The sequence below is a fragment of the Antrostomus carolinensis genome, unplaced genomic scaffold (genome assembly GCF_000700745.2).
Source record: "Antrostomus carolinensis isolate BGI_N321 unplaced genomic scaffold, ASM70074v2 scaffold6920, whole genome shotgun sequence".
Taxonomy (NCBI): Eukaryota; Metazoa; Chordata; class Aves; order Caprimulgiformes; family Caprimulgidae; genus Antrostomus; species Antrostomus carolinensis.
In genome coordinates this window covers 1-22,787 of record NW_010287695.1, presented here as the reverse complement: position 1 = coordinate 22,787, position 22,787 = coordinate 1, and the positions used below count along the sequence as shown (strand labels likewise).

At 46.9% G+C, this 22,787-nt stretch overlaps 1 protein-coding gene across 1 annotated transcript in view; it reads left to right on the top strand.

Moving 5' to 3' along the window:
• Positions 1–22,533, top strand: part of NUP98 (nucleoporin 98 and 96 precursor) — a gene marked incomplete at both ends in the record, with an annotated part of 31,675 nt that extends 9,142 nt beyond the window's left edge. Inside the window, 15 exons of the mRNA XM_010163830.1 lie at positions 1,694–1,810; positions 3,249–3,553; positions 5,308–5,421; positions 6,115–6,253; positions 6,896–7,073; positions 7,960–8,124; positions 12,040–12,216; positions 13,004–13,157; positions 14,664–15,084; positions 16,267–16,496; positions 17,332–17,601; positions 18,042–18,199; positions 18,905–19,048; positions 21,380–21,522; positions 22,312–22,533. Coding sequence (XP_010162132.1) covers positions 1,694–1,810; positions 3,249–3,553; positions 5,308–5,421; positions 6,115–6,253; positions 6,896–7,073; positions 7,960–8,124; positions 12,040–12,216; positions 13,004–13,157; positions 14,664–15,084; positions 16,267–16,496; positions 17,332–17,601; positions 18,042–18,199; positions 18,905–19,048; positions 21,380–21,522; positions 22,312–22,533 — 2,937 coding nt within the window. The remainder of the gene's footprint in view (positions 1–1,693; positions 1,811–3,248; positions 3,554–5,307; positions 5,422–6,114; positions 6,254–6,895; positions 7,074–7,959; positions 8,125–12,039; positions 12,217–13,003; positions 13,158–14,663; positions 15,085–16,266; positions 16,497–17,331; positions 17,602–18,041; positions 18,200–18,904; positions 19,049–21,379; positions 21,523–22,311) is intronic.
• Positions 22,534–22,787: the final 254 nt, after the last annotated feature.

Below are 22,787 nucleotides of genomic sequence, written 5' to 3'. Positions count from 1 at the left end.
CTGGCCCGGGGGGCACCAGCCACAACTTCCTTGGGCAACCTGTTCCAGTGTCTGACCACCCTCACAGTGAAGAACTTCTTCCTAATATCTCATCTAAACCTCCCCTCTTTCAGCTTAAACCCATTTCCCCTTGTTTTGTCATTAACTGCCCTTTTGTGCATGAAGTGCCCCTTTCCCATTATACCACATGTATTTCCATGGCCTGGCAAGCAATGCTGCCATTGTCACCTCTGCCTTGTGTTCTGAAGTGTCCCATTTGTGTCACCCCAGCCATAGCCACAGCCACTTCTTAAATTTTTCTTTTTAATTAGAAGACTTTGAATGTGAAAACTTTTTGATAGACACCCCAGCCATAGCCACAGCCACTTCTTAAAAATGTTTTTAATTAGAAGACTTTGAATGTGAAAATTTTTTTGATAGGTCAAGAGGAAATGGGCTCCAGTTGTGGCCAGGGCAGTTGAGATAGGATGTGAGGAAGAATTTCTTTGCTGCAAGGGTTCTGAGGCATTGGAAGGGGTTGCCCAGGGCAGTGGTGGAGTCCCCATCCCTGGAGGGATTGAAGAGTCGTGTAGACACAGTGCTGAGGGACATGGGTTAGTCATAGGGGACTGGTCAGTGTTGGGTTCATGGTTGGACTCAATGAGCTTAAAGGGCTTTTCCAGTCTGGGCAATTCTGGGATTGTGTGAAAATGTTAAGGCCAAATAAGCTGTAAAATGAGGCCGTCCCGTGACTGGAGTACGAAGTTCAATAGGAATTGTGACAAGGAAGCTTGTGTGGTGTAATGCTTCCCTCTTCTGAAACAGACGTGTAATTAGCTTTGCTAATGTGCCCGGTATGAAGGCAGATTTCTGTTTCATAGCCTGACACTGGTTCTGTTTTGGATGCACTGATGTTTCTGAGTGAAATGAATAATGATGCTGTGTGTCTGCCCTACTGAAGCTTTTGGGTTCAGTTCTCAAGAGCACCAGTGGCCATCAAAGTGAAAAGGGCTTTGGAAAGCTTTGGAGTTTAGTTAAAAACAACAAAAAAACTTTGGAGACAGATGCACGAGTCACTGATAGTCCCTCTAAGCACTGGCTTTTTAAAAACATTGTGTAACTTTTGTGAACTTGCTTTGTCTTTAATTAACCTGAACCATCTGCTCGCTTTCCGGGGAGAGAGCAGAGCATGTGGTTCCTCAGTGTCTTATTGAAAAACACCAGATGAACCAAAGATCAGAACAAGGAGATATTTAGAGTTCTTTGAGTGTAGTTGCAGAGATGTTGAGTGATCTGCAGAGTGCAGGCAGGGAAGCCCAGCCTGGCCATTGATTTGGTCCTCAAGTGACCCTGTAGTGAAGAAAGAACCTGCATCTGTGGGCCAGACTTTGTCTGCAGGGTTCTGTGCTTCTGCTGGAAAAGCTCTGGTTTGTAAAACAGAGAGTATTGCTGAACCTGGGCTTTGAGGCTTTCAATGACTTGTGCTTTTTACACTTACTCAGAAACCAAAGCCTCAAATGGAATTCCAAAAGGATTTTTAGTATCTCAGCTACTGCAGTGCTCTTACAGAAGACTTTGTATGTCCTCAGTGTGGGAACAGATCTTAGACATTTGGTTCCTTCTCCCTGGAACACAGGAATTAAGCATGAAATATATATTTATGTCGTGGATATAACTGAATTTTTCTTTGGTGTTGTTTGTTTTCTTGTTTTAGGAAGAGTATTAAAAAGTTGGTTTTGAAGAATCTCAGCAGTAGCAATCTGTTCTCACCTGTCAATCGTGACAATGAAGACCTGGCTTCTCCATCAGAGTATCCAGAGAATGGAGATCGGTATGTTGATTCATCACACAGGTGTTCAGACTTCCTAGAAATGCAAACTGGTTCTGCCTGTCTCTAAATTACACTTAATAGAATAAGTATTTTCAGGGATGTCATCTTAGCTGTTCCTTGGAAGCAAGTTGACCTGTTGTGAGATTTATTTCCTCTTAAACTAGCTATGCATTCTTCCTGTGTGGTCACATCCTCTTCATTCCATCCAAAACCCGGAGTTCAAAGAGGAGTTATTTTCTGGATGTGTCTCTCTTTATTCCCTGTAGTGAGTAACTAGACCATTTCTTGAGGGAGGTGATAAACCTGACCCTGAGGTGAGAAGAACTTCTGCTTTGTCTTCAGTAACGTGGGCATTGCAAGGAAGTTCCACTGATCCTGATGTCTCCTAATAGTGATGTATTTTCTACACACTAAAATGAGGAATCTCTTAGGCCATCTGTTCCTCACACAAGCCAGAATACCAACCTTCTCAAATCTGACCATATTTCAGATGAACTCTGGGTTTGGTTTGGTTTTCTTTTAATCAGAGGCTGGAAAAATTCCTGACCAGCTCAACCTATTAATTTTATTTAAAGCTACTAGAAGTAAGGACTGATTATGGGAGTGGGGAACCTTGTTTCTGATCAGCTTAGTCCTGACCTGGGCAGTTCATAGTGGGGCAGAGGGATTCATTAGCTCTGTTGCCAACAGGCAGCTCTCTGAAGCTGATGTTTTGGAGTGACTGTCGCAACAGTGTTCTCAGATTTGATTTAATCATGGTTCCTGCAAGACTTAAGCATTTTTATAAGAACAGGATGATTATTTGGGGCACAAAAGGCTGTCACAGCCTGGTTCACAAATCACGGAATGTTGTGAGTTGGAAGTGACCTTGGGAGGTCTCTGTTCCTCAAACACTGAATTCAGACTTGGTGGCTGTGGGCTTTGTCCAGTTGAGGGGTCTCAGACCTCTGTGGGTGGTGATTCTACATCCTCTCTGGGTCCCTGTTCCAGTGCTTGACTGTCCTCATTAATTTCCCTGTTTTAATTTGATGGTTGTTTCTCATCCTTCTGCCATGTGTATCTGTGGAAAGCCTGACTTGTCTATGGTGTTGGAAAGCTGCTGTTGCACCCCTCTGCAAGCCTCTTCTGCAGGCTGGGCAACTCATTTCCCCCAAGCTCTCCTCACAGGGCACGTGCTCTAGTCCCCCATCCATTGTGGTACCCCTCTCCTGATCTTGTCATTGTCATTCTTGTCTTGGGAGCCCCAGATGGGATGCAGAAGGGCAGAGGTTGTCTAACAAGGGCAGAGTGAAGGGGAATAGTGGCTTCCCTCAATCTGCTGACTCTGCAGTTCATGTGATGGCCATGTTTGCTTTTTGCATGAAAAGTCACCAGACTTTTAATTCTGACGTAAATCCCTTAGAACTAAATAATTTAATTTTATTCTTCATTCCTTCAGGTTCTTTTTGTCGGTACCTCCCGATGAAAACCACAGACAAGATGGTGAGCGAGAGGAGGAGGAAGATCATCATGAAGTGACTAGGTTTTACACTAACCCCATTGCCAAGCCCATCCCACAGACCCCAGAGAACGCTGTCCACAAACACCAGAACAATGTGGATGATACCATCGTGGCTCTGAATATGCGGGCAGCCTTGCGGAACGGGCTGGAAGGCAGCAGTGAAGATGCTTCATTTCATGATGATTCCCTTCAGGATGAACGTGAAGAGGAGCCTGAAACCGTGCATCATCTGCACCCTGCAGGTGAGGCTCTCTGGAGGTGCTGGCTGTGTGGCTCCTCTGCGTGGAGGTACTGGCTGTGTGGTTCCTGACAGCGCTTCCTGCACTCTTCATTAAAGTTTCCTTGGCTGTTTTAGACCCTCAGTTTCTTATAGAATCACAGAATCCCAGATTGGTTTGGGTTGGGAAGGACCTTAAAGCTCATCCAGTTCCAACCCCCCTGCCAGCAGCAGGGACACCTTCCACTAGACCAGGTTGCTCAAAGCCTCATCCAACCTGGCCTTCAACACTTCCAGGGAGGAGCAGCCACAGCTTCCTTGGGCAACCTGTTCCAGTGTCTGACCACCCTCACAGTGAAGAACTTCTTCCTAATATCTCATCTAAACCTCCCCTCTTTCAGCTTAAACCCATTTCCCCTTGTTCTGTCACTAACTGCCCTTATGAAAAGTCCCTCCTCAGCTTTCTTGTAGACTTCTTCTCTTTTCCTTTCCCTCCTCTTCTCTCAAGAATACTAATCTTTTCAGTCTCTTTATCTAGTAGGGAATTTTTTTTTTCTTCTGAGTCCATGAACAATTAAATTTCATCACCCAATTTTATATTAGATGTGTGAGGTGGAGAAGGAGAACCCAGTCTGTCATTGTGCTGTGGTAGTAGACTGAGTTGACTGTCATTCTGGAGTAAGATCTTAAGTTAGAAATCTGATGCTTGGTAGTTACCAACACACAAACTGCATGGTAGAGTTTGCCAGGAAAGGAATGGACCACAGAACGTGGTTGTGTCTCCATAGACCCATTGTGCTTGTGTTTCCAGCACTCTCAGTTCTGGTCTCAGGCTTTAGTAAAACTCCCTGAAAAAGCTGGAGAACTGTGAAAATATTACAAGAGGTCTTGAGTACCTTTCCCTTCACTGAGGCTTTGTAGCTGGTGGGGGCCTGTGTTAGTTTGTTTTAAACTCGTGAGTGATCTGGAGAAGGTGAAGAGGGAAAGACTTGTTCATCCTTTCAGGTGATATGTGGCATTTAATGAAATCAACGGGTGATGTTTTCAAAAGAAATGTCTCCAGAAGCCTCGGTGACAAGAAGTTGTAGATCCAGAAAGCTTTTGTGGGTTTTAAAGATCATTAGACAAATTAATAGATGAGAAGCCTTGGGGGCTGTTAAATGTAAAAGATGCTTCACCTTGGTCAGCAGGTGCCTGAGCCCCTGGTTTATTGAAGCTGGGAGCGTGTTTCTGTCAAGTGTTGCTGTATATAGTTGCATTTTTCTTTTACCTACACATCTGCTGCTGATCCTTGGTGACAGGTTGCTAGGCTGGAAGAATCTGGTGTAGCAATTTTAAACTAAGAGAGAGGAGATTTAGGTGAGATACTAGGAGGAAATTTTTCACCCAAAGGGTGGTGAGCCAGTGTCCCAGGTTGTCCAGAGAAGCTGTGGCTGCTCCTCCCTGGAAGTGTTTGTGGCCAGGTTGGATGAGGCTTTGAGCAACCTGGTCTAGTGGAAGGTGTCCCTGCTGCTGGCAGGGGGGTTGGGACTGGATGAGCTTTGAGGTCCCTCCCAGCCCAAACCAGTCTGGGGTTCTGTGATTCAGTTGTCTTAAATTTGCTATGAAGGCTGGAAATCAGGCGATTTGATTTCTCTGCTTGCATTTGTTGCACTGATTCTCAGTTTGTTTTGGCACTTTCAGTTGTCCAGGCTTCCAAAAGAAATGGAATGAAACTCTTGAAATGCTCAAGTTGTGAATTTGCTGTCAGCCCAGTTCTCAATGATGTTTCTCTTGTAGGAATTGTTCTCATGAGAGCTGGCTATTACACCATCCCGTCCATGGAGGAGCTGGCTAGACTCACCAATGACAGAAATGAATGTATCGTGACAGACTTCACCATAGGCCGCAGAGGTGAGTGAGCACACAGAGCTTTTCCAGTTGCTTACAGATGAACTGGTCATTTTAAAGCTTTGCAACCTCAATCTGAGTTCCATGCCCTCAGCAGGAGGATAAACAGTGCCCTTGGGTTGTGAACAGTCTTCATCAGAGATGTGTGATCATTCAGAGTGGTAGCTCTGCTTTTACGTGATGACTTGAGAAGCTTGAACATGAAAAGGACAGAAGTGTCTGTAGGTTCTAAGTCACTTGCTGTCCTTAAATGTAAAGATTGTAAATCCAAACTTACTGGGTTGTTGATGCAAAACCAATCATCACTACTTCCATCTGAGTCGTTACCTACTCTGGAGCTGACTGAGCTCAAGCAATGAGCCTTCAGCCCAAACTGTGTTCTTTACTGCTTTTATTTTTAAAAAGGAAAAAAAATATGGTGTATGCTGTTTTTAAACACTTTTTTTCTAAATGTGCTGTAAAGCTGAGGGCACACTTAGTATTTGTGCTGGCAAGATGAGTAGCCAAATGATAACAAAAAGCTTTCTGTGTTTTTAAAAAAAAAAAAAAGGCTATTAAAGAGTTGATAACAGATCTCCAGTATTTTGATGACATGACAGCCTGGCAGCCAGGTGGGGAAAGGAAAAGCACAGCAGGAACTTAGCCTCTCAGGCGTGTCATTTTTCATGGCTTGTGATGTTTTGGTTTGTTTTGCAGGCTATGGATCAATTTACTTTGAAGGAGAAGTAAATCTAACTAACTTAAATCTGGATGACATTGTACATATCCGTAGAAAAGAAGTGATTGTTTACCCCGACGATGAGAGAAAGCCACCTATTGGTGAAGGGTTAAATAGGTAATTTCAAAATACACACTGTGTGGGGACAGAGGCTGATTAATAGAGATGTTGTTTCTAATGTTGTTTGTACGTGTTTACAGGCAACTACCAAGTTTGCAGGCCTACAAGAAAGCTGGGGAAGGACTTTCCATAAGGGCAGTTAATGACAGAACAAGGGGAAATGGGTTTAAGCTGAAAGAGGGGAGGTTTGGATGAGATATTAGGAAGAAGTTCTTCACTGTGAGGGTGGTCAGACACTGGAACAGGTTGTCCAAGGAAGTTGTGGATGCCCCCTCCCTGGAAGTGTTTGTGGCCAGGCTGGATGAGGCTTTGAGCAACCTGGTCTAGTGGAAGGTGTCCCTGCTGCTGGCAGGGGGGTTGGGACTGGATGAGCTTTAAGGTCCCTTCCAATCCAAACCATTCTATGATCTATAATCTTACCAAGAAATTTATATTGGAGATGTGCATTCAGATTGCAGCATTACACAGTTACAGGATACTTGTGTGTTTCTGAACCAAAAATTGTTTAAAATTGTATTTAAAATTGTGTTAGAAGCTGTTTTGAGCCCACATGTTCAGTTCTCACCTCCTAGGTGCAGATTTTCATAACTTTGCCTCAATACTATGCAATCTCTTACACTTTTTTTCCATCTTTAACAGACGAGCCGAAGTTACCTTAGATGGAGTCTGGCCTACTGATAAAACATCTCGTTGCCTGATAAAGAGCCCTGAGCGACTGGCAGAGATGAATTACGAAGGGAGACTGGAGTCTGTGTCGCGGAAGCAGGGCGCTCGATTCAAGGAATATCGCCCAGAGACCGGATCCTGGGTGTTTAAGGTAACATTTTTGTTCCAGACTTCATAGAATCCCGGGCTGGTTTGGGTTGGAAGGGACCTTAAAGCTCCTCCAGTTCCAGCCCCCCTGCCAGCAGCAGGGACACCTTCCACTAGACCAGGTTGCTCAAAGCCTCATCCAACCTGGCCACAAACACTTCCAGGGAGGAGCAGCCACAGCTTCTCTGGCCAACCTGGGACACTGGCTCACCACCCTCACACCAAACAATTTCTTCCTCACATCTCAGCTCCATCTCCCCTCTGACACTTTCAAGCCATCCCCCCTTGTTCTCTCACTCCCTGCCCTTGGACAAAGTCCCTCCCCAGCCTTCCTGGAGCCCCTTCAGGTACTGGGAGGCCACTAGAAGGTCTCCCTGGAGCCTTCTCTTCTCCAGGCTGAACAGCCCCAACTCTCTCAGCCTGTCCTCACAGCAGAGCTGCTCCAGCCCTGGCATCATCCTGGTGGCCTCCTCTGCACTGGCTCCAGTAGCTCCATGTCCTTGTGCTGTTGGTGGCCCCAACACTGCAGGTGGGGTCTCACCAGAGTGGAGTAGAGGGGCAAAGAATATTCTTACAAGAATATCAGAAGTAGTCTGAAGTCAGGATCTCCTGAGAACTTAGAATTCAAAAACTTTGATAACCTTCTGTAACTGTCTTTGGTCCTTCAGCTGTAATGCAAACTGTCCTCACCCAACTGATCACAACTGCTTTGGCTTAAGACCTGTCCACAGTGGGTGTTCTTGGTCTGTCCAAGAGCTGAATTTGTTCCAGGTGTCACAATTTCTGTGTGCAGTTATGTCAGTTCATTCTTTCAGAGTCATCTCTCTTAGAAATGGATGTCTGAAATCCCTTTTCCAAGGTATGACATCCTTGCTCTTCTCGTTACACAGGTGGCACACTTTTCCAAGTACGGCTTACAAGATTCTGATGAGGAAGAGGAAGAGCATCCTTCAAAAGTGGACACAAAGAAGTTAAAAACTACACCCGTGCCCCCCCCAGGGCATCTGCTGCCCCAGCAAATGACCCTAAACGGCAAACCAACACCTCCAGCTCAGGTAGAAGGAGGACACTGACTAGAAGGGAGTTAATAAAATGAAATCTGAAGAATGGCTGGTGCCTGGGGAGGGGTTCTTGGAGTAACAAGTAGCCTGGAAAGCAAAGAGCAAAACCTTAACGCAAACTGCACAAACTCAGTAGCTCTCCTGACCTCTTGGTGTGTGTTTGCGTGTTCTTCTGCGTTAAGAGACTTGACATTTCATACTGGGGATGTGTGGGGATGGGGAGACTTTAAACCCTTGTTTTTTGGTGAGATCCTGGTCTAGATTGAGTTTGGCATATCTGCACCACTTATGGAAGAGAACTTGTTTTTGTGAATATTGAATATACTCTATATAATTCTAACACCTTGTGCTGCCTGCCTTGAGAATATTGTGCATTAATCTGACTTGGCCATCATTTAGTATGCAAGACTGTATGCTTTATATTTTAAGAATGTGTTCTATTTTTATTAAAAAAATACTTTTTTAAGGCTGGTTATATGCTGGATTTTTAAGTGTATTTGGGTTGGATGTGATTGCTTGTAAAGCTTCCTTAAAACGTCCTCAGGGGTGCACCTCTGCCTTACCTGGGGAGGGCAGTTCATTAATGCCTAATGTTTATCTAATTTTAAAAAAAATCCTTTGACATGGGTTTAAAGGTTAAGTCTAATTGCAGCTGATTCATTTGCCTTTTCCAAATGTAATTAGTCTGGATATTGTCAAGATAAATTAGGAGCTGCTTCATTGTGGGTGAAAACCAGGATGCTTGGATGGCATCCTGCTGTTGATGGGATCGAATATACTCTTTATGCCAAGTGTGAATGGTAGACATTTGTGAAATACCTGTGTCTTTCTGAAGTCACTTGTCATAAAACAGAAAGCAAGCGCAGAACAGACCCTTTTCTTGTTTGGTTGGTTGGTTTTTTTTGTTTCCCCCAGAAAAAAATGGGTTCTCAATCACCTGGCTGTGGAAACAAGCCTGCAGCAGTGAAGGTGTGCAGGAGGGCTGAGCAGAGGGTGTATTGGAGCTGGATGGGATGTGCTGTGCTGGGAGGATGTTGTTGCTGTGCATGAACAGCCTTTCAGTTCCACCCTTCAGTAATCTGTGACCGCAGTGAAAGGTGATCTCGGAGCTTGCAGCTCGCTGAGAGGTGGATCATGTGCTGAGGTGCTGCTTGGCCCGTGGCCAGCGCTGCTGTGTCATAGCAGGCAGGGGAGGACAGGTTTATTTCTGCATCTCTGAAGCTGGAGCATGAAAAACAGCTTAAGAGGCAGTACTGTCAAATAGGCTGAACACCTTTTTTTGTACTAGATTTAGTCCTTCTGAAACCAGGAGATGTTCTTGCAGCATTTCCCTTCATTGGCCAATGGCTCTGGGTAACTTGGAGCCCTTCTGGACAAGGGTCTGTTTGTAGTGTCAGGAGATATGACAAATCACACGTCATCACTGCTGGTGCAAAAGAACAATTTCATTCTTTTTGTGGTAGGAAAACATTAAATCAAGTGGGAATTGCTTTTAATCTTGCATAGTCTGTGATCTAGAAAGGTTGAGGGAGCTGGGCTTGTTTAGCCTGAGGAAGAGAAGGCTCTGGGGAGACCTCATTGCAACCTTCCAGTGAAGGGAGCTTAGAAACAGGAGGGAGAGAGACTTTTGCCATGGGCAGAGAGTGACAGGACAAGGGGAAATGGTTTTAAAGGAGAGGGGAGATTTAGGTGAGATATTAGGAGGAAATTCTTTGGTGTAAGGGTGGTGAGCCAGTGTCCCAGGTTGGGCAGAGAAGCTGTGGCTGATGCTCCCTGGAAGTGTTGAAGGCCAGGCTGGATGAGGCTTTGAGATTCTTGGGGACCAGAGCTGATGTTTCAAGCAAAAAATATTAGGAATAAGTGATTTATTCAGACTTCTCTTATAGTTTCAAACATACTTGGCAAAAACTTGTCGAGGTTAATGAACCTCTTTGACTTGCCTACCATTAACTAAGGGTTTTCTTTCTGAAAATAAGAAAACCATCTAGCCTCATATCCCAGACCTCTGAGAAACAACATAGCATGGCTTAAAAACTTGCCAAGCTCTTGGAGTGTAAAGCATCTGAAAAGAATGTTACTTGGTCCATAGGAGGCATTCAGGATCCAGACTCAGGGATTTTAATTCCCTCGCTAACTTGAATATTAATGAATTTATTAATGTTGCACGGTCTGCAGGAAGTAACACCAGGGACCCGGCTGCATTAAAGCACAATGAAGGGAATAGTGAAACTTTTGTGTTTGTAACCACATTTTGACTTGTAAATCTGTTCCACGTGCTGTCGGCACGCTCCAATACCCCTGGCTAACGCTCCTGCCCTGGCTGCCATTACGTTCTATCTTTACAGACCCTCTAGTCTAATTTTATCTGCCTCATCTGATAACCTTCATCACATTTCTTGGCTGATTCTAATGAGCTAATTTGAATTTGAATATGCTCTTAAATGCCTGAGCATGATTGCCAGTGCCCTGTCTGCCACAGTTTCCTTGCTCATCTATATGCATTGCTTCAGCAGTCTGTGCGTTGATGCTTCTGGAAACCAAGTAAGGAGGAAATCAAGTAAGCATGAATCTTTCGCAGGACACTGGTATCTGAGCAGAGAGTGGTTAGACTGGAGCAAAACCAGTGCACTGGAGCCCAGGTTTGGGGTGAGAGCCCATCAGGAATCCCCTGAAGGCCTAATTACTCCTGGGCCAGGTGCTTTTTTCAAGTTCATAGAATCATAGAATAGTTTGGTTGGAAAAGACCATTAAGATCATCTAGTCCAACCATAAAGCCATCATTGTTTGTTAGCTGCAGTGAATTCCCTTAGAGAATTTCTTTGCTGCAAGGGTTCTGAGGCATTGGAAGGGGTTGCCCAGGGCAGTGGTGGAGTCCCCATCCCTGGAGGGATTGAAGAGTGGTGTAGACACAGTGCTGAGGGACATGGGTTAGTCATAGGGGACTGGTCAGTGTTGGGTTCATGGCTGGACTCCATGAGCTTAAAGGGCTTTTCCAATCCAGGCAAATCTGGCCTTCTGTGTGTGATTGCATTCAGAAAAATCATAAAAATTAATTCTTCCTCTAACCTTGAACAGTAAAGATGAGAAATTGAGCTACAGGTGGGAAGAGAACTGCTGTGTTTAACTTCCTAACTGCTGATGTGCCAGTGATAAGTAGAGTATCCTTGGGAAAAACCCCCCAGCTTTCCAGTCCAAGGACAGTTGTGCCCTGCTTTAAAATTAAAAAAAAAAAAAAAAATGATGTTATGCTTGTGTGTGCACAGACACACACACACTGTGACCTCGTCTTACGTGATCATGGAGGGGCTTGTGCTCACTCACAACTTCTCTCAAGTTCTTTAAGGAACTTAGACTCAGTGTTTTCAATTTGTACATCACAACTGTGGAAAGAAAGCAGGTATTACACCAACTCATCTGCTCATCAGCCACCAGTGGTACCACCCATTAATGCTAGAGAATCGCTGCTTTTAAACTGGTTACTCAGTCATGTGAGATGTCCCAGGGTGAATGTAGGCACAGGAACCTTTTTTCTTTGTGTGGGAGTGTTTTGAGGGAGAAGGGGAGGAAGGCAGGGTGCACAAAACTCTCTTCCTTTTTGTTGGCCACTTGAAAAACGGAAAGCTGAAGAATAGTTTCTCAAACTGACTGGCAGAACTTGGTGAACTTCAGGAGGGCATCACTAAACCGTGACTTCTCCTTCGCTTTACCTTGCACTGTTATCTTAACAACTCTGAAGAAAACAGGAATAGGTTTATATATGTTCATCCCTAAACTTAATGTGGAGTCTTGGCACAAGCAAGGGAGTACTCCGCTTCATTTGCAGGTGATTGTTGAAACTGTTAAATATTCTTTCTGGGCAAACTGTTGCAATCTCTTGTTGTCTGACATGGCCTCTGTGTGTGTCCACAGACCCCAGAAGCGGAGCAGTTGGGCAGGGTTGTGGAACTGGACAGTGATATGGCAGACATCACCCAGGAGCTTCCCCAGGAGTCTGTTGTAGAAGATCACATGCTAGAAGAGCAGGAGGCACTGCCAGCTTCCACGCACATCGCCTCAACCCTGGGGATTAACCCCCACGTCTTGCAGGTGAGCATCTTGTGATTTCCCCTCTCTGGGAGAGAGGATTTTGATACAACTCACATCTCAGTTTGCCTCCCCAAGTGTATTTATGGACCAACTTGTAATAAACTGTACATCACAGCTATAGTGTGATTAAAACTTACACATTAGACTTGGGTGTTGGTGGTAATGAAAAGCTCATTGCAGAAACGAAAATAGTCTTAAGACTAGAATTCAGATTTCAGAATTCTGAGGTGTGGACAATGTGATAAGCTGTCCTGGGTTTTTTTATATGTTAAACTATCACATGAGCTAAACTAATACCTCACCAGGACTGCCTTGGGCCCAGCTGGTGGAAGATAAAAGTGATAGGATAACTGGTCCTGATGTGGATTTTGATGTTATCCTATTAATTTTTTTGCCTTTATTTGTTTGGTGAAAGGAGAATACCTTAAACACGTGTGGGCTTCTGCCTGTGTTCTTAATTAGTAAGGAGAAAATAGCAAGGTTATTACTTAAGCTGAAAAACAAGTAGAGAAGAGTTACAGTCTCAAAACATGATTATTTTAGGACTTCACACCCATCCTAACAAGTGATGTGACACTGGTTTAACTAGTAGTTTGTACAAGTTTATCATCAGCTGACAGAGTTGCTTTCAGTTCTTCTGAGCTGTGTGCCTTCACCATTTGTGGCATGAGTCTATTGTCATGTGCAATATGTAGAAGTTATTTTGGTTGGGAAAGGAGCTGCTGAGATCAGGCAGCTGCTGTGGGAGCGATTGCTAATGTGCAGGCTTGACTTACCTCTTCCTTAGATCATGAAAGCTTCCTTGCTTGCTGATGAAGATGACCTAGATTTGATCCTGGATCCTTATCCTGGGAAGCAACCTGTAAAAATGGATACGTCTCAAGAGATCTGTTCTCCAAGGCTCCCTATTTCCAAATCACAAGGACAGAAGAGATATTCAGGTATTGTGAGAAACCCTACTGTGTAAAGAAAGAGTTTAATTCTGATATTAACAGGCAAAATCCTGTCACTGGCTGGACATACAGCACAGCAGTTGTTTGCTGTGGTGGGTCAGATTTGACCAGCAGCCAGATGCCCACCCAGCTGTGTCCTTCCTCCCCCTCCTGAGAAAACTGTATGAAAAAGGGTCGAGAGGAAGACAGGGAGATTGTTGCCGGCTCATTTGAGCTTCTCATCCCCCAGCACCCAAAGTCCTTCTCCTCAGAGTTGCTCTCCAGCCATTCTCCACCCAGCCTGCGTAGATACCAGGGGTTGCCCTGACCCAGGTGCAGGGCCTTGCCCTTGGCCTTGTTGAACTCCATGAGGTTGGCACAGACCCACCTCTCCAGCCTGTCCAGGTCCCTCTGGATGCCATCCCGTCCCTCCAGCATGTCAACCCCACCACTCAGCTTGGTGTCACCAACAAACTTGCTGAGGGACTTTCTGTGGAGATGGTTTTAGCCGTGTTCCCGTTGACAGCAATCAGTGTCTGCTCTCCCCATGAGATGCTTCTGTTCTAATGGTGTAACTCTGACAGTACCTCTTTAGTGATGACTTTGGAAACTGCAGATGTTGGGATGAGGTTGAGTGTGTGCTGATCTTGGTGTAATTCCATGTGCTGTGGTTTGGATAACGCACGTCAGGCTGTGTGCAGTGGCTTTTGCAGTTCTCAGTAATGCAAACAATCACAGAATCGTTTTGGTTAGAAAATACCTTTAAGATAATCAAGTCCAACTGTGCCTGTCCCCAACTAACCCATGTCCCTCAGCACTATGTCTACACGACTCTTCAATCCCTCCAGGGATGGGACCTCCTCCACTGCCCTGGGCAACCCAATCCAGTGTCTTACTGCTCTTTTGGAGAATAATTTTTTTCTCATGTCCAACCTGAACCTCCCCTGGCCACAACTTGAGGCCATTTCCTCTTGTCCTCTCACTTGTTCCTTGGCTGAACAGACCCACCCCCACCTCTCTCCACCCTCCTCCAAGGGACTTGCACAGAGCCACAAGGTCTCCCCTCAGCCTCCTTTTCTCCAGGCTCAACACCCCCAGTTCCCTCAGCCACAAGGGAACTCAGCACACTTGTGCTCCAGACCCTTCCCCAGCTCCGTTCCCTTCTCTGGACACGCTCCAGCACCTCCATGTCCTTCTTGGACTCAGGGGCCCAACACTGAACCCAGCACTCCAGCTGCGGCCTCACCAGTGATTCCCAGTGCAGGGGGAAGAGAACTTCCCTGCTCCTGCTGGCCACACTGGTGCTGATCCAGGCCAGGATGCCCTTGGCCTTCTTGGCCACCTGGCCGCTCTGCTGACTCCTATCACACTTAGCTTTGTGTTACCATCACAAACCACAGCAAATGTTTTCACTGGCTGCTCAAGTACTAAAATACCTTTAAAATACCCAAACTGTGCTGCCCAAGAAGCGAGTTCTCCGTTCACTTACTTGTTCTTCCTGTTTCTTCCCTCTAGTTGGTGGGCTGCTGCAATCCAAATTTGCTAATGTCATTTTCCAACAACCCAGTGCTGCTCCACAGGATTTCAAGGGACCAAGGACTCTGAGCAGCCCCCCTTCTGCCGCCCTTTGGTCGGCGACGTCTCCGTTAGCGTCTGCGTTCTCTGTCCCTCCGTCTGTCCCCGAGGTACAGATGAAAACAGTTGGTGTCCGCAGGCAGCCAGGGCTTGTCCCTCTGGAAAAGTCCATCACCTATGGGAAGGGGAAGCTGCTGATGGATATGGCACTCTTCATGGGCCGCTCATTTCGTGTTGGTTGGGGACCCAACTGGACACTTGTCAATTGTGGAGATCAGTTGAGTGGATCAAGTGAAATAGACGATCTTCAGTGTGAGCCTGTGGAATATGGATTCCTGCCAACCCCTGTTGCTCCAAAATCGTGAGTAGTTTCCTTTGGGAAAGTCGTTTCCTTTGGGATGGTTCTGACATACTCTCTCCTCATGTTTGAAAGAAATTTGATTGTAGGCTGACACCTTTTTGAAATTCAGCTTGATATTCCTTCTGATATGCAGAAGTGATACAAGGTCATGTTAGCCATGGAGATTTACTTCAGGTTGCTGCTTTACAAAAGTCTGTGTCTCAAAGAACTGGAATATCATAGTGAGAGTAGTTTGTTGGGGTTTTTTTATTTCACAAGTAATTGGCACTGTCATCCAGCAAAAGACTAAAGAGAGAGAGTTCAAAATTTTTGTTCAGGAAGCTTCTCATCTGCTGTTCAGTTCCCCTGAGAATATCTGCACTGCCTAAGAAATTTCTTGTTTAGCTTCTGAATTCAGATGCCTTCAATTCCAGTACCTGAAGGGGCTCCAGGAAGGCTGGGGAGGGACTTTGGCCAAGGACAGGGAGTGACAGAACAAGGGGTGATGGGTTGAAAGTGTCAGAGGGGAGATGGAGCTGAGATGTGAGGAAGAAATTGTTTGGTGTGAGGGTGGTGAGCCAGTGTCCCAGGTTGGGCAGAGAAGCTGTGGCTGCTCCTCCCTGGAAGTGTTTGTGGCCAGGTTGGATGAGGCTTTGAGCAACCTGGTCTAGTGGAAAGTGTCCCTGCTGCTGGCAGGGGGGTTGGGACTGGATGAGCTTTAAGGTCCCTTCCCACCCAAACCCCACTGTGATTCTATGATAATTCTACTTGTATGTAAAGCAACATACAGACCTTTCCTGGGCTGTGTAACTTCGTACCTAAACTTGACTGGAGTATAGCTAGATGTTCTACCATTTGTGTCTTCCAAAAAGCTTGGTCAGTTGATGTTCTCCAGCACATCTGATTTGCTGGTGGAACGAGGTGCTCTCACAAAATGCACTGGTAAGATGTGCTCATTGCCTCATGAGAGCTGGAGGCACCCAGCTCAGGGAGGGTTATTTGCCAAAGCCTGGGTCTGGATCCCAGACTGGGTCACCGAGTTCTTTGTCCCCAGCTGTTGACTTTGGATCACGTGTCTTACTGTCTTCATGTTAAAATAAGTACAAGCTGCACAGTGCAGCCCCTCTGTGATGGGTGCAGATCCCTTGCATGGAGGACAGTTCAGAACATTGCTACCTGGTCTTATCTTCTTTTTTCCTCCAGACTCTCAGAATCCTCTTTCAAGGTTCATGTGGAAAAACTGAACTTAAAACAACGAAAGATGGACAGAGACAAGGAGCTGTACCTCATCCCTCTGGAGATCAAGCTGAAACACAGCACTGTCCACATGGATGAGCACTGTCCTCTCCTCCTGCCCAACCCAGGAGTTTCTGCTATCCATGACTATGCTGACTGGGTTAGGAAGGCATCTGAGGATCCTGCTGTGACAGAAAGTGAGTCTGGAGTAATTCTTCTCAGTGATGACAGTGAATCTGGAGAACTGCCCAGTGCAGATGAATTTCAGGTTGTATCAGAGCAGTGAAATGTGAATAAAACAGAAAAACTGACTGTACCTCAGCATCATTTCTGAAAGCAGAAATGTGGTTGGTAGTGTTTGGGGAGCTGGCTGACTTCCTGCATCCTCTTGTGAGAGGTGGATAACCTTTAAGATGCCCCACAAGATTAGGTTTATAATCCCAGAATGGCCTGGATTGGAGAAGCCCTTTGAGCTCATCGAGTCCAACCATGAACCCAACACTGACCAGTCCCCTGTGACTAACCCATGTCCCTCAGCACTGTGTCTACACCACTCTTCAATCCCTCCAGGGATGGGGACTCCACCACTGCCCTGGGCAACCCCTTCCAATGCCTCAGAACCCTTGCAGCAAAGAAATTCTTCCTCACATCCCATCTCAACTGCCCTGACCACAACTGGAGCCCATTTCCTCTTGTCCTGTCCCTTGGGCCTTGGTTGGACAGACCCACCCCCACCTCTCTCCCCCCTCCTCCAAGGGACTTGCACAGAGCCACAAGGTCTCCCCTCAGCCTCCTTTGCTCCAGGCTCAACACCCCCAGTTCCCTCAGCCACAAGGGAACTCAGCACACTTGTGCTCCAGACCCTTCCCCAGCTCCGTTCCCTTCTCTGGACACGCTCCAGCACCTCCATGTCCTTCTGGGACTCAGGGGCCCAACACTGAACCCAGCACTCCAGCTGCAGTACATGAGTCCTCTCCAAATATTCTCCTGTATGTTTTTACTCCTGATGACCGAGTTTCTCTGTCCTGACAGCTGTTGTGAAGCACTGGTGCTTGACGTGGACTTTATGTGAAGCGATTTGGGGGAACCTGAAGGAGTTAGAGGCCAGCTTGGAGGAGCCCAGTGAGTACATCCTGGCCCTGGAGCGCAGGAAGGCCTTCTCTCGCTGGCTGTCGGAGACGGCTGCGGGGCGCATTGAGGAGGAAGTCTCTTTGGCGCGGCATGGTAATCACGTCGAGGCTGTGTTCAGCTGCCTTACTGGGAAGAGAATTGGTGAAGCCTGCAGGCTGGCCCAGCAGTCAGGTAAGATGCTTAAATCATCATGCTCAGCTTTTTCAGGGGAGGAAGAAGGGAGATGCGTAAAAAGACTTTAAGCTGGGAGAGCTGATAGTAACTGTCTGCTCTGAGTACAGAGTTCTCCCTGATAGAATCATAGAATGGTTTGGGTTGGAAGGGACCTTAAAGCTCCTCCAGTCCCAACCCCCCTGCCAGCAGCAGGGACACCTTCCACTAGACCAGGTTGCTCAAAACCTCATCCAGCCTGGCCTTGAACCCTTCCAGGGAGGCGCAGCCACAACTTCCTTGGGCAACCTAAGGAAGAAACTGTGTTTGATTAGAAACTGTGCACAAAAACCACCCGTGGAGCTGTAGGCTGATCAAAGTGCTCCACAACTCATCACCACACATGGCTGTGGCCCTGGCAGACAGAGGATTTCCCTGATGCGTTCTTGTCTCCTGTCCAGGTGACCACAGGCTCGCTCTGCTCCTCTCCCAGCTGGCAGGTAGCCAGCCCGTTCGGGATCTCCTCACCCTGCAGCTGGTGGACTGGCACAGGCTGCAGGCAGACAGCTTCATCCAGGAAGAGAGACTGCGCATCTTTGCCCTGCTTGCAGGGAAGCCTGTGAGTTCTGTAACTTGCCTGTTTTCTCATTGACTTCACTTCCCTTCTTGAAGCATTATGTTTAAGCTGTGACACTCAACCACAGCGTGTGGCACGCAGCAGGGAAGGAGGACAAGGTGGTGACGTGGCTTTTTTTACTAACATAACCTCTGCTCTGCACTGGGGCGGCCTCACCTCCAGCACTGGGGGCAGTTTGGGCACCACAGGATAAAAAGGATCTAAAGCTCTTGGAGAGTGTTGAGTGTGGTTTTTTCAGCCTGGAGAAGAGGAGACTGAGAGGAGATCTCATGGGGGTCTAGAACTTCCTCCCCAGGGGAAGAGGAGGGGCAGGCGCTGATCTCTTCTCTCTGGCCACCAACGAATGCCAGGAGCAGAGGACATGGCAGGAAGATGTGGCAGGGGAGGGTGAGGTTGGCCATGAGGAAAAGGTTCTTGAGGCAGAGGGTGGTGGAGCCCTGGAACAGGCTCCCCAGGGAGGTGCTCATGGCACCAAGCCTGACAAGATTCCAGCAGCATTTGGCCAAGGCCCTCAGGGACATGGTGTGAATGTTGGGCTTGTCCTGTGCAGGGACAGGAGTTGGACTCCATCATCCTTGTGGGTCCCTCCCAGCTCACCACATTCTGTGATTCTGTGTTGTTGTGTTCCTGGTCTGTGCCAACCATTGTGTGAGAAGTTTGATTAATCTTAGCACTTTGCTTCTTTAGGTGTGGCAGTTGTCAGAGAGAGTGAGTGTCAACGTGTGCTCGCTGCTGGACTGGAAGCGTTGCGTGGCTGTCCACCTCTGGTACCTGCTTCCTCCCACAGCGTCTATTTCCAAGGCACTCGCCATGTACGAGTCAGCATTTCAGGTAGGTCAGTCGTGCCTGGGTAGAAGGAGATCTCCCTCCCTACCACTGAGTGTCTGATGCTGCTCTGAGACTTCTCTGAGCAGTCAGGTATTGCTGTGGAGGTGCTGAGTGTGGAATTGCGGGTGGGTTCATGATTTCAGTTGTGTCAGCAGTGGATTCCTTCCTTCCCCAGCTGTAGTGATTGGTTTTTGCAGCATTTCACACTGGAATGGGAGGAAAGCACTGGAGTTGAACCTGTGGTAACTGTAGTCACATGAAAAGCTCAGGACCTACCCTTTGGGGTGTTCTGGTGGTGACTTTGAGGCATATCTGCCACTGATTGAGTGTTTCTAGAGAAAATTAGGAAGGTGGGTAGTGGCCAGCAGCAGGAAGGCTGTTTGAGGTAGGCGTAGGTATTCACTCAGTTTCCCAATGTGATGAACAAGGGGAAATGGCTCTAAAGTGAAAGAGGGGAGGTTTAGATGAGATATTAGGAAGAAATTGTTTGGTGTGAGGGTGGTGAGCCAGTGTCCCAGGTTGGGCAGAGAAGCTGTGGCTGCTCCTCCCTGGAAGTGTTTGTGGCCAGGTTGGATGAGGCTTTGAGCAACCTGGTCTAGTGGAAGGTGTCCCTGCTGCTGGCAGGGGGGTTGGGACTGGAGGAGCTTTGAGGTCCCATCCAACACAAACCATTCTATGATTCTGTGATTAATACTCAGCTGCCTGACTCCTAAAATAGTCTTTGCTGAACCCTCCACCCTTTGTTGCGCTCACTGTTTCTCCAGCGAAGGTGGAAGGTGTCCTACAGACGGCGCGTGGCCGCCTGCATTATGCAAAGCCTTGTTTGTTGCTGTAGAGCTGTCAGCCTCTCTATACAGAAAGACAAAGGCTTCTGTTGGAAAAAAAAAAGTCTTTAATCATTTAACTAAAGATAGTTCAGCCCTTGATCTCGATGGCTAAAGATAGCTCAAGCACAGCGACGAGTCTCGTCACCTCTCACTGATCCGTGCTTAATGCTGCAGGGATATTTAGTGTTATCTCTGTACCTAGAACGTCAGCATAATGTGTTCATCGCTTCAAAATGCCAACCTTTAGTGTTGTCATGACTTGAACTTAATGCTACAAGGTTAGAATGTGGAGGTGGCCTCACTGCAGCCCCGTGATGTGGAGGAGAAGCTGATACCACCCAGAATCTCACACAGAATTGCCTGGATTGGAAAAGCCCTTTGAGCTCATCGAGTCCAACCATGAACCCAACAGTGACAAGTCACTGACTGACCCATGTCCCTCAGCACTATGTCTACACGACTCTTCAATCCCTCCAGGGATGGGGACTCCACCACTGCCCTGGGCAACCCCTTCCAATGCCTCAGAACCCTTGCAGCAAAGAAATTCTTCCTCACATCGCATCTCAACTGCCCTGGCCACAACTGGAGCCCATTTCCTCTTGCCTTTTTATGTGGGAGAAGAGACTGATGCCACTCATTTCCAGAACTGCACGTAGGAGGGCTGGTAACTGGAAACCAGCAGGACATGGAATGCTCTTCCAAACCCGGATCTGGTGTTCTTGGCAGCAGTGAGAACGTCGAGAGGGTTTCTGTGGCCCAGACTGGTTAGATGGTGTTGAAGACAATAGTTCTCTTGCAGTTCAGTGCCCTGCAAAACGATTCTTGTCAGCTGAGTTCATTCAGTGCTGCTCACTTGACTGTCCAGGCTCTGCTTAGCTACAGGGGGAGAGAAAGCTTGCAGGGATGCACCATCCCTCATCCCATCAAGTCCTATGTGGTTCTCCAGCTGTAAAATCATTGAGGAATACAGGTTGTATATGCGAGAGCTGGCTGTACCTCCACACAGTGGCTTTCAAGAGCTCAGTGTGAGATTAAATTAAGCCTAGTGATAGGACAAGGGGAAATGGTTTTAAACCAAGAGAGGGGAGATTGAGGTGAGATATTAGGAGGAAATTTTTCACCCAGAGGGTGGTGAGCCAGTGTCCCAGGTTGCCCAGAGAAGCTGTGGCTGCTCCTCCCTGGAAGTGTTTGTGGCCAGGCTGGATGAGGCTTTGAGCAACCTGGTCTAGTGGAAGGTGTCCCTGCTGCTGGCAGGGGGGTTGGGACTGGAGGAGCTTTGAGGTCCCTCCCAACCCAAACCAGTCTGGGATTCTGTGATTCTATGGAAGCATTTTGGGTTTAGTTTTTTCCTCTTTACTGTCATGTTCATATATAGTTGCTGTGTGAGTTTTAACTGCCAGGGCAGTAGGATGCACCTTCTCCTGCTCGTGAGCTCCTGAGCTGTTTGAAGTTCAGAGTGCAGTTTTGTTCAGTCTTTTAACATACTGTTAAAAACTTATTTCTTTAGAACACAGTGGAGTGTGAAAAATACGCCTGCTGTCCTCTGCCTCCTTACCTAGAAGATTCTGGCTGTGTAGTTGAAGAGGACGATAATGCAGGAAGACCTCTGAGAGACGTGTGTTTCCATCTGTTAAAACTCTACAGTGACAGGTAAATGGGTAAATAGTTCAAAAACGATTCAGAAAAATCTTGATCACTTGGTGACTTCCTGAATTCCCAAACCAGGGGCGTGACATCAGCTCCAGTGTTTGCTGAACCCCTTCTGTAGTCAGAAATCTCTGCTTTCTCTCTGCTTTCTCTCTGCTTTCTCTCTGCTTTCTCTCTGCTTTCTCTCTGCTTTCTCTCTGCTTTCTCTCTGCTTTCTCTCTGCTTTCTCTCTGCTTTCTCTCTGCTTTCTCTCTGCTTTCTCTCTGCTTTCTCTCTGCTTTCTCTCTGCTTTCTCTCTGCTTTCTCTCTGCTTTCTCTCTGCTTTCTCTCTGCTTTCTCTCTGCTTTCTCTCTGCTTTCTCTCTGCTTTCTCTCTGCTTTCTCTCTGCTTTCTCTCTGCTTTCTCTCTGCTTTCTCTCTGCTTTCTCTCTGCTTTCTCTCTGCTTTCTCTCTGCTTTCTCTCTGCTTTCTCTCTGCTTTCTCTCTGCTTTCTCTCTGCTTTCTCTCTGCTTTCTCTCTGCTTTCTCTCTGCTTTCTCTCTGCTTTCTCTCTGCTTTCTCTCTGCTTTCTCTCTGCTTTCTCTCTGCTTTCTCTCTGCTTTCTCTCTGCTTTCTCTCTGCTTTCTCTCTGCTTTCTCTCTGCTTTCTCTCTGCTTTCTCTCTGCTTTCTCCCCATGTACATCACAAATATGGAATAACTGGAGATGGCTGAAGGGAAGGAACTAAGTAGTACTATTTTGTGACTTTATGTAGACACCATCAGGTATTTATGATGCAAATGTTTTCCCCTCCAGGCACTATGATCTTGACCAGCTCCTTGATCCCAGGAGTGTAACATCTGACCCTCTGGATTACCGTCTCAGCTGGCACCTGTGGGAAGTGCTCAGAGCCCTGAATTACACCCATCTCTTCAAGCAGAGCCAGGGAGTGCTGAATGCCAGCTACGCTGCCCAGCTGGAGAGCGAAGGTCTCTGGGAATGGGCTGTTTTCATACTGCTGCATGAACCTGATACTCAGTGAGTACACCTTGTTTTTTAATTTTCTCTTGAAAATAACGTGTTCTTTGTTTTATAGACTTGCCATGTATACCAAAGTTATCATGGCTTCTCTCACGTTAAATTGGAATGGCACAGCTGGAGAACTTCATGCCACTAGTGAAAGTTGTGTGCAGGATTAAAAAGTGGCATGAATGCCAGAATTGCCTCGATTGGAAAAGACACATAAGGGGCCTACAAGACAGGTGGGGAGTGACAGAACAAGGGGTGATGGC